Genomic DNA, 21,237 nt, shown 5'->3' with positions numbered 1-21,237 from the left:
AAAAAGTCAATGCAATCAGAAATATTTACCATCTGTCTCAGGGTGAGTGTCAAATTAGTCAATGCAATTAGAAATATTTACCGTCTGTCTCAGGGTGAGTGTCAAAAAGTCAATGCAATCAGAAATATTTACTGTCCGTCTCAGGGTGAGTGTCAAAAAGTCAATGCAATCAGAAATATTTACCATCTGTCTCAGGGTGAGTGTCAAATTAGTCAATGCAATCAGAAATATTTACTGTCTGTCTCAGGGTGAGTGTCAAAAAGTCAATGCAATCAGAAATATTTACTGTTTGTCTCAGGGTGAGTGTCAAAAAGTCAATGCAGTCAGAAATATTTACTGTCTGTCTCAGGGTGAGTGTCAAAAAATCAATGCAATCAGAAATAATTACCGTGTCTTGGAGTGAGTGTCAAAAAGTCAATGCAATCAGAAATATTTACCGTCTGTCTCAGGGTGAGTGTCAAACAGTCAATGCAATCAGAAATATTTACCTTCTGTCTCGTGGTGAGTGTCAAAAAGTCAATGCAATCAGAAATATTTACCGTCTGTCTCAGTGTGAGTGTCAAAAAGTCAATGCAATCAGAAATATTTACCATCTGTCTCAAGGTGAGTGTCAAAAAGTCAATGCAATCAGAAATATTTACCGTGTCTTGGGGTGAGTGTCAAAAAGTTAATGCAATCAGAAATATTTACCGCCTGTCTCAGGGTGAGTGTCAAAAAGTCAATGCAATCAGAAATATTTACTGTCTGTCTCAGGGTGAGTGTCAAAAAGTCAATGCAATCAGAAATATTTACTGTCTGTCTCAGGGTGATTGTCAAAAAGTCAATGCAATCAGAAATATTTACCGTCTGTCTCAGGATGAGTGTCAAAAAGTCAAAGCAATTAGAAATATTTACAGTCTGTCTCGTGGTGAGTGTCAAAAAGTCAATGCAATCAGAAATATTTACCGTCTGTCTCAGGGTGAGTGTCAAAAAGTCAATGCAATCAGAAATATTTACCGTCTGTCTCGTGGTGAGTGTCAAACAGTCAATGCAATCAGAAATATTTACCGTCTGTCTCAGGGTGAGTGTCAAAAAGTCAATGCAATCAGAAATATTTACTGTCTGTCTCAGGGTGAGTGTCAAAAAGTCAATGCAATCAGAAATATTTACTGTCTGTCTCAGGGTGAGTGTCAAAAAGTCAATGCAATCAGAAATATTTACCGTCTTTCTCAGGGTGAGTGTCAAAAAGTCAATGCAATCAGAAATATTTACCATCTGTTTCAGGGTGAGTGTCAAATTAGTCAATGCAATCAGAAATATTTACCGTCTGTCTCAGGGTGAGTGTCAAAAAGTCAATGTAATCAGAAATATTTACCGTCTGTCTCGGGGTGAGTGTTAAAAAGTCAATGTAATCAGAAATATTTACCGTCTGTCTCAGGGTGAGTGTCAAAAAGTCAATGCAATCAGAAATATTTACCGTCTGTCTCAGGGTGAGTGTTAAAAAGTCAATGCAATCAGAAATATTTACTGTCTGTCTCAGGGTAAATGTTGAAATCAGATTCACATTGAGGAGTTCTTTTAAGAGACGGCTTATGAACTTTTGTAAGCAGATGCATAAATGCATGACAAGGATAAACATTTACATTTATATTATTTTTGAAAATGTTCACTGTTTTCTTAAAGACAATAAGATGAAATTTAGGTATCTTGTTCTAGTGATGGAAAATTTAAATTAAAACTACAAAATTTCTTATTCATAAAAATATGGCCTTATGAAGCAATTATTGCATTAAATATTCTGTTTCTATGGGGAAAATGAATGTTCAGATCGTTCTCTTTCTTGCAGGAGTAAAATTAAAGCACCATGTGGTCTTCGCCTAGTGGAGCTGAGAAAAGATCCAGAAGGGGTGGTGTTCCATCATTGGGAGTTCATTCATGATCCACCTCCAATGACTTTCACTTTGAAACTGTCCCGTATTCATAACATGCCATCTAGTGCCATTACTATTGTTGTTTTGATTGAGGACAGCAGGGGAAATATACTGAAAAGGAAAATGAAAGTAGAAGACCTTGAACCATAATCAGAAAGTTGTCTAAACTTATTCCTACCTGGAAGGTGGTAAAATATGTTTATCACATAATTTTAGAAATGTTCAAACTAATTTAACTTTTGACAGGGTATACATGTATTCATATTTTATGGTACTTAATTGTTGTTTTATAGGAAGGAGACTATGAAAATTATTACTTTTTATTTTTTATCCCATTTCAAAGTATTTTAAAATGAAATTGAATTAAGATTTTTTTTTAATTTTCTGTTCTATTTCCATGAAACAAACTGAAACTAATGTTAATTTTGAAATTAGAATATACCGAATATACCTGCCTTTGAATTTTATAAACTTTAAGTTTTAATAATAAGAGACAACAAATATTAATACATTGAAAGCAACTACATTATTAATTGATATTAATTTTTGATAATTTATTAATTTTGATATTAAGTAATTGCATATTAGCCTTAATTGAAAAGTTATATGGAATATATTAGATTCACTCTTTCATATGAATCTCAATGTTTTTAATTATTTATTTAATGGTGACTTCCTTTATAGAAAAGAGGCAGCTTCGGGAAGAATTTATTTATTTTTAAAAATACCCGCCACAAAACAATGAAGAAGTCTACATCTTTACTTTAATAGTTGGCTTTCATAGAAAATAGTAAAGTCACATTTTAAAATTTCAAATTTGAAGGCAGTCATGACGGTACACATTATGTGATTCTATTGAAAATAACCCTTCAGTTGAGTGAATCACAATGAAACAGGGTGATTTCTGGTGATTTAAAATGATAACTCTGCTTTATGACCTTTACGTTTATTATCTGTGAAAACAAAGAAATATTTTAGAGTGAATCAACACCTGCAATCACCAGCATTCACTTAGAAATATCACTGCACCAGTGGATTATACCAGAATCATCTTGTGTGTACTGTATGTGTGCAAATAATAAATTTTGACACCTTAGTTGTTATTTGATAACCTCTGCGCTGAAATTACTTGTTGATTATGTGAATATTGTCCTCGTATCTTAAAGAGCATTGATGACTAGATGTACCATGAATGGCGATATTATAGATTTATAGTTTACTTTTGTTTTTATATTTATTAACTGGGTCAATTGTTTTATATATATTAACTGGGTCAATTGTTTTATATATATTAACTGGGTATATTTATGTTTTTCTAATGTATTACCTCTCTTGTTGATCATTTGTGAAGATTTTTGGAAGAAAAGTTTCAAATTTTAATCCACTTATAAGTGACAGGAATGTATAATGATGGTTGTTAGTCCATAGTTTATCCACATTTTTTCCTGAAAGATTGACAGAATCTTCAGTACCTAGTGGCATTATGAACACAATGTTTCATTTTTATTCAAATATTTTTCACATTTTCCATACCAAAACTTTGGACTATGCCATATATATATCATTAAGCAGTAATGATTGTTTAATTGCTTTGAATTAGTTTTGACATATCGTTGGTGGATATTTTGCTGTATATGCCATATATGGGTTGAATTTAAACTTTGCTTATATTTTATATTTATTTTTGGCATTTTATAATGGTTTTCACATTTTAAAAGTTTTATACTGTTGATTTTTGCTAAGCTTTGGTAAATTAATGGAAGGCCTTAATCAGTCCCTTTTCTATAAACCAGGTATTGTATTTTAGAATTTGTTTCATCATCATGAAATTTGATCTCATAGGGTAATTTATTTTTATACTTCATCTATTTTTGTTATAAGCTGATCTCAAAAATGGCTTTCAGTTTCAAATAGCATTTAAATTCTAAACCAATTACTCCATGTTTGAAAATACCATTGAAATTTTATTTATAGACAAAGTTAATGAACTAGATTTTACTTTATGACCCCTTTTTTGTGTACAATTTATAACAATTTTTTTTGTCTGTAGTTTACTCTTTTTCAGACAATGCCAAATTGAGCTTTTAAAAAATATTTTAATTAGTCTGGCAGAAGAAGACATTTAGCATTCTTATTTTTATAAAATATACCATTTATACTGTAAAATGGGACTTTTTCCAACAGGATTATTTTTGCTAATTTTGCAATCAAGTAAAAAGTACAAAAATATCCCCTTGACATAAATTTACTGTATCAGAAAAATCAGAGACAGGAACAAGAAAAACATGAAAATAAAACCACACTAACATGTTTTGCATTAAAAATTGTAAATTTTAAACTAAAAATTAACCCTTTACAGTGTATTAACCCTATTGCCTTAATTTCATCACCTTATGATAATTAGATATTGTGTTATTTGCATAGCCTTGTATACATGTGCCATATTCATAATACAGCAAACCGACACAAAGATAAACAACCTTGAAAGAAATTTTGCATAGCAAATTTTAGGGTTAATAGTTCAATGCAAGTTCTGATGTAACTTTCATAGATTAAAAGGATAAGGTTAAGAGTTTTTTTAATGGAAATATATTTTATATCCTTAGTAAAAATAATTCTTAGATAAACAATGTCTTGTTCTCTGACTCTCAATAGTTTAGAAATTACACTTACTTAAGAAAAAGTCTTTCTAAATTACTGTCATGATGAAATGACAAATTAAAAAAAATATTTCAAATGATTGAAATATATCTAACAGTATGGCCCTTTATATAGAAGAGCAATAACAGAGGATGCGTGTTAAGTTGACATTACTTTTCTAAGTCATATTTCGATTTCGATGACCTGAAATTTGATAAAGATCATTTAAAACAAAACAGGTTGTTTCATTTGGTAATGTGTGTGTGTACAGGGGTGGCTGTATTTCTAATAAAAGAACTGAAGTTTTACATGTCTTTGCAATACATACCCCTGAATATCATTTTTAAAAACTTAAGTACTATAACCACCATAGAAAAGTAATTTAAGGAGGTAGACCTGGGTTGAGGAACAAAATTCTTAAAAAGAATATATTCTAAGATTGTAAGTTACACAGATTATTTTTATTCTGTTTCACATTAATGCTTAAAAAAGCATTGATGGAATTAATTTAACAAACACATTACTGATTAAGGAGTGATCTATCTAAACCCAGGTCTGCATCCTAAAAGAATGGGATAAATGATTATTTGCACAGCAGAGGCTTTAATAAATGATTACTTTCACTATGAATAATTTGTAGGTTTGAACGTGCATCTCTTTAGTTTGAACAAAATAATGACAAGCTTACAGCACCCTTTTTTCAGCAAAATTGGAGATTGAACAAAAAAATCCTATACCTCACTCTAGAATTTGTATAAGTGCCAATTTAAATACCAAAGTGAATGTGTTATTTTAAATAACAGACTTTTTTCAATCATTTCTGGCGGTTTGTATTACCTTTCAAGAAATGATTGATAATACTTAAATCATATTGCTTTCAGGTAAATTCAATCTTCTATTTCCAGCAGATAGAATTTTTTTATAAATTTCGCCAAAGTATATTTTAAGAATATTTTTTTTAAAAGTAAATTAAGAAATATGTTATTATCTTTTTTTATATATATATTGATTTTTGAAGACTCACAGTTATGTGAAACCAAGACAGGAAAATTTTAAATGTTTTTTTTAAAAATAAGATAAAGGGACAATGAGATTTCCGCTTTCGCTTTTTTATGCATATACAAAATTGGTTAATCCAAGACATGATTTTAGTTTTTTTGTGAAGAAAACTATAGTTCTGAGTGCCTTCTATAAGAAAATCGCTAATTTATTAATCTAAAATTCAGAAATTATTTAGAAACAAAGGTTCCAACTCCCTCAGTCAAAGTTAGAAGAAATTGTATGTTCTTATTAAGCACCTTTTGGTCATATATCTCTTAATGTTTTTATGTTTTTATACAATTCTACCAATGAACTGTTTTGGTTTGAGTTTTCCTGATGATGGTACCTTTAAATCCAGAAAAGTGCTACAGATGCACAAAATTTATTAGTGCTATTTTCATCTACAGTATCAAGACAAGAAAATTATTAACTTTTTTAAATCAAAATCTTGCTGATTTGATAAAAAAATATCTGTTCCCAGCCTTTGAAACATTCAAGTTCATATATGTCCAATGTATCAGTGTATATCTTTATTAGACTGAATTACCAATATATTACAGAGGCAGATTTTGTAAGGGGGTGTCCCCCCTAAATGGAGCTTCATATATGATAAATGCATTGAATTTTTACAAGTATTACTCCAAACATTGGTTTTCCAGGGGCCTCTCTTTTTTTCAAAATCCTGGATCGGACCTGTATTATAAAATGAAAAGTGCCATGTTATATATTATACTCCTAGATCTCGTATAAATAGATATATTTTTCATTCCATATCGTGTATTAAATGTGATATATATTTTAGCTCAGATTGTTATTGTAATTTTGTTTATTGTTTTAGAAATAATTTTGTTGGGGTATATATTTGTATCTATAGTTAATTTGTAATATAACTAAAGTTTAGTCTTAATTAAATCTTCGGCATATTTTTGTGTATGGTAATAAGATATTTACCTTCGTAAATTGATTTGTTTTTTATGCAATTTTCAGTTGTTTGTGAATTTTAGACAGAATACGTTATTGTTAAAAAAAGTCTTGATGGTGTAAGTTATTAGTTGTAAAATAGAGTAATTACAGATGACATAATATTATTACTCTTAAATTTAAAACAGTTTTTGTTTATTTCTGTTGAATATTTAAATATGAGGAGAGGCATCAGAATGAGTCACCCAAATTGCCAGAATTAAATGAAACTTCACCAGCAAAAGTGAATTTTATAATTAAAACACTGTTTTTATGTTGAGTGTTGATACCAAGTAATCCCTTTTAAATCTATATTATTAATAATCATAATTAAATATTTTTATTTTTCAAAAATAGAACAGGCATACATTTCTTTCCACTTGTGTTCACTCTGTGGTGCTATTTAAAAAAAAGAAAATCTTTACAAATGTGGAATAAAGATTAAAGTTTAGTCAAAACTTTATCAGATTTTTTATATGTATAGTTTTCTGAAATATTTCGTTTTGATTAAGTTGAAAATCATAGGGCAGTAATGGAAAATATGAATACCCTTATAGGTTTTGGAATGAAAGGAAAACACCATTAAATTACAATGTTTGACATTTTTTTACAACTGACCAGTGCATGTTAAATTGTTAAACAGCTTTAACATATGTTAAACTTTGGTACCTTAGCTCAAATAATACAAATATTACAATGAGGGGGCAAATTACATATTTTCACAATAAACAGTCCATATGATATCTTGCAGGTAAAAAAAAAAATATTTTAAGACAACCTCGATATAAATGATTTATATATGTATGCCTTTCATAAAACTAATAGAATATTTCACACATTGTTTCAAGCATTTAGATATTTGATGTATCTACAATATTTTCAAAATCTCTTATATGTTAACTGCAATACCAGTATATAACTTTTTTTTTCTTCAGAATTTTGGGCTTGCAACTTCATGTTTGGTTTGGCCTTCTAACATTTTTTATTGATGAGTCTTATGCAGAGGAAATTGTGTCTGGCATAACAAATTATGTGCCTAGTATCTTTAATTACTATGTTATTTAACATCTATTTAGTTTTTGAAATGGCTGCTTTTAACTGTGTTTAAACTAAAAATGCTCAAATTTGATCTATTAAGGTGGTACATAACACTACAGGGAGATAACTCTGTAAAAATCAGCTGATCCTTTTAATCACGTTCTATTGTTAAGGAAATATTCAGCTTCTTAACGATCAAAATTGGTGTTTGTCAAACTGCTATATATCCAATGAAATTTTTTCGATAAAGTGTGTGGTTCAAGTTTTTTGAAATTTTTATATTTTTGTCAAAGGGTCAAAGTAAATATTTTGTCAAAATTTTATGAAAATTAAAATTAATTTTAGTCAAGGTGTTTGGTACCACCTTAAAGCTTAAGTCGCTAGAACCTAACCATTTTCAAATTGAACTGACCAAAGAATTAGTGAAGACCTTTATTAGTTTTGGTGTAATATATCATGTACATGTAGTTTGTCTATTTATAAATATAAATGTTAAATCAGGTATTATATAACAATTATTGATGATATTATATAATGAGTTCGTCTATATATTTATTTGTGGACTAAATTGTGTTAAAATACACAAGCTTTGTTTATATTAGTTAAGTTAAAATCTCTATTTTTTATATCTGGACTAATTTTGATCAAATTTGTCTTTTGTGATCATTCATTTCTAAATATTTGAAGTTAATCAGTTATAGAATATATGAAATGTAACAGTTTCAGCTTTAAACTTAATAATATGTTGATTCTGGGTGCAGACATTTTGACATATAAAAGGAGTATTTGATCCAATAATAAGAACATTTTTAAAAAATGTTATACAGACAGCAAGCTCAGACACCTGTCACAGATTTAGAATAATAACGACATTCATGGGAAGTGATAATTGAGCTGCGTCGCATAGAAATCAACCTTTTGCAAATGAATATCAATACATCTTGTTAACCTATTTCGGGTTGAAAAATCTCTATGGAAAGTCTGTAACTGTTTGAAAATTGAGTTGTTACAAGAACACTATAAAACAGACCAAAATTCATCTTTTATTTCATTTTTGAATATTCCAAAATCAATTAAAGTCTTATACATGTACATTTATACGTGCACTTGCTAAATTGTCCTGTGATTTATTATAGAAGACATAAATCTGGTCTTTATGTTCATGGTACTTGATTTGTGTGGCATTTTCTTCTTCATTAAGTCCAACTCCCTTAATGTCTATTCTTGTATGAACTTTATATTGATGAAGTTTTTTGTTTTTTTTTATTTAAAGTCATTGTGGATTTAAAATCAGCAGTCTATACATTGAATCATGAAAAATAATCTTCAAGCAACAGTACTTATTATTGCATATATTTTCATTGTATTATCTTCAGGAATCTGAAATCCACACATTTTGATGGCATGTCCATCAAATTTGAAACTGATTGTGCAGCTAGATTGTCACATGACTCGCAAAACATAACACAAGTTTGCCTGCTTGTTCTTTGAACTTGATTTGGTAAAATATTTGTCATCTATGTGAAGTCCAATTTTCTTAATGTCTATTAATTTGTGATTCTCCGAAAAAAAATAAGTGTGAAATATATTTATAATAAGATTAATTGTGGTTTGCATTCCATACAACCAGATTCTGTCAACAATAAACATGGCATACATTTTCATTCTGTTTTCATCTGAATTTTATAGTTTTACATACAAAGAGTGAAGTCCACATCTTTTGATGGCATGTACATCTGATTTGGAAATCTCTGTACAGCTACATTGCCAACTTTTTGTCTTACAAAACAAGACACAAGCCTGTCCAGTACGCTCTTTACACTTGATAATGGTCAAGTGTCCTTGTTCAGTGTGAAGTCAACTTCTTTTACGTCTATGATTTTATGATCCTCTATAAAACAAGAAAGTGTTGAATATATATTTTTGCATATATTTTCATTTTATTTTTTTCTGACTTTATGATTAGTGAATGCTAAGAGTATGAAGTCCATACATTTCAATGGCATGTCCATCTGATCTGAAAGTCATTTTACAGTTAGATTGTCACATATTGTATTACAAAACAAGACACAAGCCTGTTGAGAATGTTCTTTACACTTGACATTGCTAAAGTTTTCTTTTTCAGTGTGAGGTCTAACTTCCTTAATGTCTGTGATTTTATGATGACTAGAATTCAGCTTACAAAACATGACACTAATCTATCCTGCATGTCCTTAACACTTGATTTTGAGAAAGTTTCCTTCTTCAGTGTAAAGTACAACTTCCTTTATATTTATGATTTTGAGATCCTTACAAAAAATCAAGTGTTGAATATATTTATAGTAAGATTTATGGTGGATTGCAGTTAACAGAACAGTACACATTTGCATACATTTTCATTTCATATTTATTCTAACTTTTATGATTTATGAATATAAAAGAGTATGATTCCACACATTTCAATGCCTTGTCCATCTGATATGAAAGTTTGTGTACATCTAGATTGTTATATCTTGCAAAATACGAAAAAGGTCTATCCTGCATGTTCTTAAAACAACATTGCATATTTATTCATTTTATTTTCTTCTGACTTTAATGATTTTGCATACTCAGAGTCTGAATTCCACATATGTTGATGGCATGTCCATCTGATTTGAAAGTCTTTGTACAGCTACATTGCCACATGATTTACAAAACAAGACACAAGCCTGTCCTGAATGTTCTTTACACTTGATATTGGTAAAGTCTCCTTCTTCTGAATGAAGTCTGACTTCTTTTATGTCTATAACTTTGTGATCCTCTGTAAAATGATAAAGCATTGAATATTTATTTTAAATAAGATTTATTGTGGATTGCAGTTAATACAATAAGATTCAGTCAACTGTACATATTCCATACATTTTCATTTATTTTTTTTTCTGACTTTTATAGTTTTACATTCTAAGAGTCTGAAGTCCATACATTTTGATGGCATGTCCATCTGTTATGAAAGTCTTTGTACAGCTACATTGCCACATGATGTGTTACAAAAGAAGACACAAACCTGTCCTGAATGTTCTTTACACTTGATGTTAGTGAAGTATCCTTCTTCAGTGTGAAGCCCAACTTCTTTAATGTCTATGATTTTATGATCCTTAGAACTCAGCTTACAAAACAAAACATAAGCCTGTTGAGAATGTTCTTTACACTTGATATTAGTAAAGTTTCCTTCTTCAGTATGAAGTCCTACATCTTTTATGTTTATGATTTTGTGATCCTCTGTAAAAGAAATAAAGCGTTGAATATATATTTTAAATAAGATTTATTGTGGATTGTAGTCTATACAACAACATTCAGTTAACCTTACACATTGCATACATTTTCATTTTATTTTCTGCTGACTTTGATAGTTTCTATATAAGAGTCTGATGTCCACACATTTTGATGGAATGTCCATCCAATTTTAAAGTCTTAGTATAGCTAGATAGCCACATGATGTCTTACAAAAAAGACACAAGTCTGTTGAGAATGTTCGTCACACTTGATATTGATGAAGTTTCCTTCTTCTGTGTAATGTAAATCTTGTTTTATATCTTTTATTGTGTGATCCTCTGTAAAAAAAAAATTAGGCTTTAAATATATATTTTTAAAAAGAATTATCTGGATTGCAGTCTATACAGTATACGATCAGATTCCGTTAACCTTACAGATTGCATACATTTTCATTTTATATTCTTCTGACTTTATGATTTTTGCATACTAAGAGTCTGAAGTCCATACATTTTGATGAGATGTACATCTGTTATGAAAGCCTTTGTACAGCTACATTGCCATATGATGTTTTACAAAACAAGACATAGGTCTGTTCGATTGTTCTGCACACTTGATTTTGGTAAAGTTTCCTTCTTCAGTATGAAGTCCAACATCTTTTATGTCTATGATTTTTTTATCCTCTGTAAAGTAAAGCGTTGAATATATATTTTAAATAAGATTTATTGTGGATTGCAGTCTATACAATAAGATTCAGTTAATCATTCACATTGCACACATTTTCATTTTGTTTCTTCTGACTTTTATAGTTCTTGCATATAAAGAGTCTTTAAGTCCACACATTTTTTTGGCATGTCCATCTGATTTGAATGTCTTTGTACATCTAGATAGCCACATGATGACTTATAAAATACACTTTAACAAATTGTTTTCACTATATATTTACTTATCTTTCAGTTGTCACATATCAATAAGTCACATTGGTTACATTTCCAGTGGACTTTATTCTGGCTTTGAAATTTTTACAAATTTTAAGTATACTTAATGTACATTAACAAACATATTGTCTCATTTTTTTATCTCCCATGTCCCTAAGACTTCAAGATTTTAGATTCAACAATTTTTCACATTATTTTTACTCTTTTTTTTGTCATTTTAAGAAAGGTCTGAAGTCTATACCTCAGATTTAGCGATTCCTCTGATTTTATGCAATTTCATTTTATTTATTTTGTCTTAATATAAGCTGTTATTGCATACATAGAGTATGTAGTCCATACATCCCTGTTGTATGATCATCTGATTTGGAAGTTATTGCACTATTAAAATATTGTTATTTGTCACAAGTTTTACAGAACATGGAGCAGTTCTGTCTGTCACTTCCTTAGCTATCAAAATTCGTTAAGTTCATTTCAAATCAAACATCCCTGATATTAATTATTTTGAGATCCTTCAAAAAATGAAAATTGAATATAATTTTAATTAGAGAAATTGTGGATTTAGAGTCTGCAGTCTATACACTTCTTGATTAAAACATTTTGCTTTAAGTGCACATAAGAAAGAATGGTCAAATTGCCATTACAAAGAACTAATTCTTTAACAATTTTATTGGTCCCCAGCACTTTTTTTTACAGTTGTCACACATAAGTAAGGCACACTGTATACATTTCCAGTTGATTGTATTCTTTCCTAAATGTTTGTACTCATATTGTATATAAAAAAAGTTTTTATCTGTCATGTCCATTGATGACACTAGCACTTGTTCTTATCAGTTGTCACACATTAATAAGTCACACTGTATACATTTCCAGTGGATTGTATTCTGTCTATACAATTTTTATCTGCCATGTCCCTGGTACTTTAAATTTTTATGCGCTTCTTAAGGATAGGTTAAAGTATATAACATTGAATATTTAGCATGCATAAAATTATCCGTATCTGTTCATCAAATGTTCTTTATTTGCAGTTAGTGCTCATAAAAATGTGTCATCTATATGTTTCAATTTTCAGCGTTTTTTTTTTTTCTTTTTTTAAATTGCACATAACAAAGAACATTTCCATCATCATGTTTTATTGAAATCGAACAGGTATATACATAGACACCTTGATTGTACAGACAGTAAGATTATCTGGAAGGTTCTTATTGCTTGAAGTTTGTCAAATCTTCAGTACAAATCCCCATTTCTATGATATCTATTATATAACAGTTCTTAGAATACACATTTGAATCCTGTTATTTCTGCACAGTTAGTGCACATGAGAATTTCCATTCTTCACACTTCCATTTTATATTTTGTGTTTTTCTTGTTAATTGCACAATAAAAGTTCACAGTTTATGCATTTCCATTTGATTTTTTTGTGTGAAAAATCTTTTCTCTTTCTTTGTTTCTACAGATAGTACACATGAGCATTTCACAATCTTCTCACTTCCATTTTATATATTATGTGTTTTACTTGTTATTTGCACAATAAAAGGTCACAGTTTAAGCACTTCCATTTGATTTTTTCTGTGTGAAAAAATCTTTTCTCTTTCGTTGTCTGTACAGTTAGTACACATGAGAATTTAACAATCTTCACACTTCCATTTAATATTTTGTGTTTACTCATTGAGGGACAATACAAACATTTCTATTAATTTTTTCTGTGTAAGAATTTATTTTTCTTTGTCTGTACAGTTAGTACACATGAGAATTTCAGTCTTCACACTTCCATTAATTATTTTGTGTTTTTCTTGTTAATTGCACAATAAAAGTTCACAATTTAAGCATTTCCATTTGATTTTTCTGTGTGAGAAATTATTTCTCTTTGTCTGTACAGTTAGTACACATGAGAATTTCACATTCTTCGCATTTCCATTTTACATTTTTCCTTTTACAAGTTATGGCACAATCAAAGTTCACACTCAAGACATTTCCACTTATTTTTTTCTGTGTTTGAAATAATTTGGTTCTATTTCTCTACATGAAAATTTTCAGTCATCTCACTTATATTTTATATTTCATGTTTAACAAGTTAAGTCACCGTGATATAGCCTTTTTGTGCTGATGAGGCTATAGGCAATCACCAATCAGTCAATCAATTTAACAAGTTCAGGCACAGGAAAAGTTTGCAATTCCAATATTTCCATTTAGTTTTTCTGTGTTTGAAATAACTTCTATCCTTTTGTCTGTACAGTTATTTCAGATGAGAATGTCACAATCGTCAGGCTTCCATGTTTATATTTTGTGTTTCAAAATAAATGTTCACAATCCAAACAGTTCTTTTTTTCTCTGTGTGATAAACTGCTTCTCTTCCTTTGTCTGTATAGTTTGTACACATGAGAAGTTCAAAGTCTTCACACTTTTATTTTATATTTTGTGTTTTACTAGATACAGCACAATAAAAGTTCGCAATTCAAACATTTCCTTTTGATTTTTTCTTTGTCTGTTCAGTAAGTACACATGAGCATTTCACATTCTTTGCACTTCCATTTCATATTTTGTGGTTTACAGGTTAAGGCACAAATAAAGTTCACAATCCAAATATTTCCATTTAATTTTTTCTGTGTTAGAAATTATTTCCCTTTCTTTATCTGTTCACATGAGAGTTTCACAGTCTGAACACTTCCATTTTATATTTTGTGTTTTTCTTGTTAATTGCACAATAAAAGTTCACAGTTTAAGCACTTCCATTTTTTTCTGTGTGAGAAATTATTTTCTCTTTGTTTGTACAGTTAGTACACTTGAGAAGTTCACAGTCTTCACACTTCCGTTTTATATTTTGTGTTTTACTAGATACGGCACAATAAAAGTTCACAATTCAAACATTTCCATTTGATTTTTTCTTTGTGAAAAACTATTTTATTTCTTTGTCTGTTCAGTTAGTACACATGAACATTTCACATTATTCGCACTTCCATTTCATAATTTGTGGTTTACAGGTTAAGTCACAAATAAAATTCACAATCCAAACATTTCCATTTATTTTTTTCTGTGTAAGAAATTATTTCATTTCTTTGTCTGTTTAGTAGGAACACATGAGAATTTCACATTCTTTACACTTCCATTTCATATTTTGTGTTTACTTATTAAGGCACAAATAAAGTTCACAATCCCAACATTTCCATTTATTGAGTGAGAAATCATTTCTCTCCTTTGTGTGTACAGTTAATACAAATGAGAATTTCACTGTCTTCAAACTTCCATTTGATTTTTCGTTTTATACTTGTTAAGGCACAATAAAAGTTCACAGTCTAAACATTTCCATTTAATTTGTTCTGAGTGAGAAATCATTTCTCTCCTTTGTGTGTACAGTTAGTACACATGAGAATTTCACTGTCTTCACACTTCCATTTTGTATCTCGTGTTTTATTGTTAAGGAACAATAAAAGTTCACAGTCTTTCAAACAGTTCCATTTAATTTGTTCTGTGTGAGAAATTATTTTTCTTTCTGTCTCTCTGCAGTAAGTACACATGATAATTTCACTGTCATTGCACTTCCATCTTATATTTTGTGTTTTTCTAGTTTATTACACAATAAGAAAAAATACGATTTAATATGTTTAAGCATTTTCACTTAATTTTATCTGTGACAGTACTTTTATTTCTTTGTACTTTTGAGTTGATAGTGCACTATAGAATTTCACAGTACTTCCATTTTATAGTTGTGATTGTTTTCCTAGTTGTCACTCAATAAAAGTTCGCAATCCAAACATTTCCACTTGATTTTATCTGTGTGTGCAACTACTTTTTTTTTTTGTACTTTTGAGTTGGTGCACATGTGAATTTCAGAATCATCGCACTTCCATTTTACATTTTGTGTTTTTCCTGTTAACAAAAGTTTTTAAAGAAAACTTCACAATCCAAACATGACAATTTTTTTAAAAAGTCATGAAACCTACTTATTATATGTCAATAAAACTAAGTCGCAAGTAATACCTTCTCTGAAATTATTGCACATTTTAATAAAAACACAATTATAGTTCAAATTCCTCACAATCTCATTTATGTTTTATTATCAAGTTCACATTTTGTACATTTTCATTGAATTAGGTGTTTTTAAAAGTCAGTATCATTAAAACTTCTGACCACTAGTCTCAACACATTCTTTTTCTTTCTGTTAAAGGTGTACATAATTGGGATGATTAAAGTATTTGCAGAACAGAACAGGAGTAAAAAAAATGAAAGATTTCTTAAAACTTTTTTTTTAAAAATACAGCGATTATAATTTAGTAAGTCAAACGTGTGTAACAGAGATGGCAAGTTTGTCAAATGATTTACAACAGAGACAACTCTTTGTGGCTTAGTTTTCAAAAGAGCAGATTTGTTCAACATGTTATTCGCACTTCTTATACCAAAACTTCATCTGTATGATGCCCAATGCCTTAAATTTTGTCTTGAAGTTAGAATTTCTAGAAGGTTTGAAATATATAATATTAACTTTGTCTGCTTATTAAAAGCCTTGCAAGATTTAGTGTACTATTAGATTTTTCAGGACTAACTTGAGATTAAACAGCAGGAAAGTATTGAAAAAAATTACTGATTAAGACATGAAAACTCAATAAAAGATCACAATCTATGCACTTCCAACTGGTCTTTTCTTATAATTTCTTTTAACTGTTAAATTTAGAGTCTAGATATTTCCATTTTATTTTTTAGTTATTGAAAGTTTAATTCAAATTTTATACATGTGTACCATGCTTTATAAAAGTTATAAAAGTGGCAGAAAATACAAAAGGGACAATCAGATATGAAAATTAATTCAGTGGCTTCTCAAGACACCTCTATAAGAGCTTTGCAGTCTATGTATTTTCAAAGTTTTTAGTTTCTGTAAAAATTTAAATCATACCTATTACAATGTATTTAAAGTTTCTCTTAATGGTTTCTCTGTTTATTTAGTTAGTGTACAATAAATAACCACAGTCAATACACTTCCATTTTATAGGTTTTCTTTAAGTGCACATGGAAAGTTTGCATTTTATTTCATTTATTTCTGTCTCAAAATAAAGTGTACCTAAAAATTCCTGTGGGTGTCTTAAAAAGGCCTTTGTGAGTCAGAACATCTGCAGTATATGCATTTTATTCAAGAAGATCACAAGATAAGTCTGCATTTAATTTTTCTTTTTAAATGGTTTTTCTATTTAAGGAGTCTGGCCAAATATTCAGCCAATTAGAGTCATATGAATCTAATATTTAAAAAGATATGTTACTACATAAGAAAAATTGTGCCCCAAGATTTGTCTTAAAAAAACCTTTTTTTTTTTAAATGGGTGTATTCAAAAATAGAAAAACGACTTGCAGATTTTGCATTTAAGTGTAAATTTCCTGGAATAAATTAGAAAAATATATATAACTGATTTTTTGTATGTCGCACATATAAAAAGTTCACAATCAAGGCACTTCCATTTTATGTTTCTTAATTCTGTAATTGGAACCAGAGATACATCTCTGTTGGAACATAATTAAGTTCGAAATCTCAATTTTCAAGTTCAATTGACTCTTTAATCAGTACTTGTTAAAAAATTTCAGTCCACACTTCTCCCTTTATACATTGTCTTTTAAGTTGTTGACAGTAAAAGTTATCAAGGCACTCCAATTTTAAAATATAAATTTTAGAAAGGTTTATGATAGGTGTCTGAGCTAGATTAATGGGAGAGAAAGTATGTCAATTTTTAAAAGACAGCATTTCTGTGTTTCATATATATATATAATTCAACATTTGTATTGCTACAGGAATGAATGTTTGGTTATATTTTATTTACCAAAATGTCTTTAACAATTTCACGCTTTAAACAAAATGACTTGGAATGTTTAGTTTTAAAAAGTATTTTTTATTTTATTTCTTTGTCTGTTCAGTAAGTACACATGAGCATTTAACATTCTTTGCACTTCCATTTCATGTTTTGTGGTTTAAAGGTTAAGGCACAAATAAAGTTCACAATCCAAACATTTCCATTTATTTTTTTCTGTGTAAGAATTATTTCTCTTTCTTTATCTGTACAGTTAGTACACATGAGTTTCACAGTCTGAACACTTCCATTTTATATTTTGTGTTTTTCTTGTTAATTGCACAATAAAAGTTCACAGTTTAAGCACTTCCTTTTTTTTCTGTGTGAGAAATTATTTTCTCTTTGTCTGTACAGTTAGTACACTTGAGAAGTTCACAGTCTTCACACTTTCGTTTTATATTTTGTGTTTTACTAGATACGGCACAATAGAAGTTCACAATTCAAACATTTCCATTTGATTTTTTCTTAATTCTGTAATTGGAACCAGAGATATGTCTCTGTTGGAACATAATTAAGTTCGCAATCTCAATTTTCAAGTTCAATTGACTCTTTAATCAGTACTTGTTAAAAAATTTCAGTCCACACTTCTCCCTTTATACATTGTCTTTTAAGTTGTTGACAGTAAAAGTTATCAAGGCACTCCAATTTTAAAATATAAATTTTAGAAAGGTTTATGATAGGTGTCTGAGCTAGATTAATGGGAGAGAAAGTATGTCAATTTTTAAAAGACAGCATTTCTGTGTTTCATATATATTTCAACATTTTTAATGCTACAGGAATGAATGTTTGGTTATATTTTATTTACCAAAATGTCTTTAGCTATTTCACGCTTTAAACAAAATGACTTGGAATGTTTAGTTTTAAAAAGTATTTTTATTGTTGTCTTGTAAACAGCATGCACTTGTTGAATGAAATAGTACAATATTGCCCTTCAAAGCTTGTGAAACCAAGTCAAATTTGTTTTCTTTTTTTTTAAGTATATTTGTCAGCCACTAAATACATAATCAAGTAATTAAGTTGATTTTAGTTTATATTTCATTCGAAGATGTATGAAATTCACAATAACAACTGACTGATATTATAAAAACTACATTAATAGACTGATCATCTTAAGATTTGATTTCTGTAAATTCAGAAATTTTTGCAATGTTTTTTCCGTTGTCAACATGTCGGACAATAACTCATAAACGCTATAACCAATTTTCATGAGACTTTGGTGAATTGTTTATATCTACTGACGTAAGCTCCCTTTCCACTTACCCAGTATATAAATTTTAGATTTTACATTTCTTATGGGATTTTATTCATAAAAATTTTTCTAGTTTTTGGACAGTAACTCAAAAATTCTTTTAGCAGTTTTCATGAAACTTTTGTGAATGGTTTATATCTATTAGAATAAACTGCTTTTAATTTTTTATGACATTGAGGAGTTCTGGAACTTTATTGTCGAAAAAGCGACAATGAATCATGCGCTCATGGCACAGCTCTTTAATATTATTGAGAAAATTGCAACAGGATAGGTTTTACTAAAATGAAAAATCATATTTAAATTCTGATTGCATTATATGTATGCTGAATTTCTGGAAATCGTAACAATCAATCTCCCATTTTTGCTCAATGTTAATGCGAAAAATTGGGAAAGGATAGGTTGGCAACAATGTAAACATTTGTATTTTAGATTCTGATAGCAATATTTGTAAGCAGAATTTCCGGAAATTGTAATAATCATTATCCCATTTATTTCAATCGTTCAATCATTGTAATAATTATTGTGCGCTGAAATTTCTGAATTTACATGACTGGTACTTATATAACATGTATAAACAATTATAAAAAAAGATGATTACAAGGATGTAGTTCATTCCAGACTTCATTATCTGTAAAGAAAAATGTTTGTCTTCAGTATTATGTTACTGTACCTTTTATCTGTTGAAGAGCAATCATTGAACACATATTTTATATTATGTCAAAAGTCATACCTTAAAAGGTAATTTACTGCTGTGAATTTCTACAAAAATCAGGAGATATATGGGGAAATGATTTTAAGTTTCTTCAGTGATCATGTTTATCTGAAATAGTAAGATATTCGGGGAAATAGCATTTTTTTTGTTTCAGAGTAGTTGAGGCTGATTAAATATAATTTTTGAAATTAATATTATCTTTTTGTTAATGAATAGTTTGGTCCAAATGGCATTATTTGAAATTGGCATTTTTAGTCATGTTATGAATATTTTAGTTAAAGATTTATCAGATTCACACTAAAACATTTAAGATCTTAGTCCCATTTTCATGTAGAAAATGTATTCATAGATTGTATTCGTTATTTTCTGATGATAACCAATTGTTCTTTAAAGAAAATCTCTTGCTTTCCTCATCTAAAGTTTTTTTAATTGGCTTAAGATGCTGAAATTTAATTTAGTTTTTGACTTAAATTATTTATTAATTAAAAAGATTTAAAACATATTCATTATGGGATTTTGTCAGAAGTATTATATAAATATATATATTATATTAGAAATTCCATTTGACTTACTCAAGTGATATTAGGTAAATTATTGCAGCAGAAATATATATATGATATTTTTAATCAGTATCCTTATTTTATGCATATCGTTTGATATTATGTTGTTTGAGTTCATTTTAACTTGTTAATTATTTAATTAGAAAATTAAATGGTTTAAATGTATTTGTTGTTTTATTTTTATAGAGCTAAGGTTGCAGCATATTTAAACACCTCCACGGGCTTTCAAATGTTGAGGATACCGCCTTGGTGATAGCATGTTCGCCTTTAGTGCAGGAGGTTGTGGGTTCGAACCCTGGCCGGATCAAACCAAAAACTTTAAAATTGGTATTTGCTGCTTCTCCGCTAAGTACGCGGCATTAAGGAGCAAAGACTGGTCAGCTCAGTGACAGAATAATGTGTTCGGGTAAGGTATGTCTTCCTGTGGACTGTTACCTTGTGAACTATTATGTTAAAAATCCGGCTCAGCGTATCAGTCTAGTACAGAGCAGGGTTAATATTCATATTACATTAACAAGTTCTCGTCCTGAATATGCATATTAATTTGCTTCTGTACGTTAAGCAGCCATCCACCATCATCATCAATTGTTTAGGTTTGAGCATTCCTGATGAAGGTGGGGCCTCGGTGGCCGAGTGGTCTAAGTAGTTACTACTATAATCACTAGCCAGTTAACACTGAGGTTGTGAGTTCGAACCCCGATCGTGCGGGTGCACTCGACTCCAATCTTAATTGACTAGGATTGTCAGTTTTCCTATCGAAGGTCGTGGTTTTCTCCGGGCACTCCGGCTTCCTCCACCAATAAAAACTGAACGCCACGAAATAGCCCAAAAGCGGTACTTAAAAGAGGCGTTAAAACACCAAAAATCAAATCAAATCATCCTGATGAAGGTTAACCCTAAGAAGGGCTTCAGATGTACAAAATTTATAAAGTGTTATTTATTCAATTTCTTGCTTAAACTTATGATTTTCTATATATGAATAAAAGATTATGGGTATATGTCAATGTAACAGTGACTCAACAACATAAGAACCTATACATTTTTACTTTGGATGAACAAGATAGGTTTAAAACAAGGCATAAACAATTAAAGATGTTGATAAACATCATAAAGTCAGAAACTAGTGGCATAGTAAG

General features: G+C 29.4%; 1 protein-coding gene across 1 annotated transcript in view; it reads left to right on the top strand.

Annotated features, from left to right (window-relative positions):
- Positions 1-20,266, top strand: part of LOC127712812 (uncharacterized) — a 56,387-nt gene extending 36,121 nt beyond the window's left edge. Inside the window, exon 8 of the mRNA XM_052219421.1 lies at positions 1,826-20,266. Coding sequence (XP_052075381.1) covers positions 1,826-2,060 — 235 coding nt within the window. The 3' untranslated portion in view covers positions 2,061-20,266. The remainder of the gene's footprint in view (positions 1-1,825) is intronic.
- Positions 20,267-21,237: the final 971 nt, after the last annotated feature.

The sequence above is a fragment of the Mytilus californianus genome, unplaced genomic scaffold, assembly GCF_021869535.1.
Source record: "Mytilus californianus isolate M0D057914Y unplaced genomic scaffold, xbMytCali1.0.p SCAF_8, whole genome shotgun sequence".
NCBI lineage: Eukaryota > Metazoa > Mollusca > Bivalvia > Mytilida > Mytilidae > Mytilus > Mytilus californianus.
The sequence above is the reverse complement of the archived record's forward strand: the minus strand, read 5'-3'. Positions and strand labels throughout refer to the sequence as shown.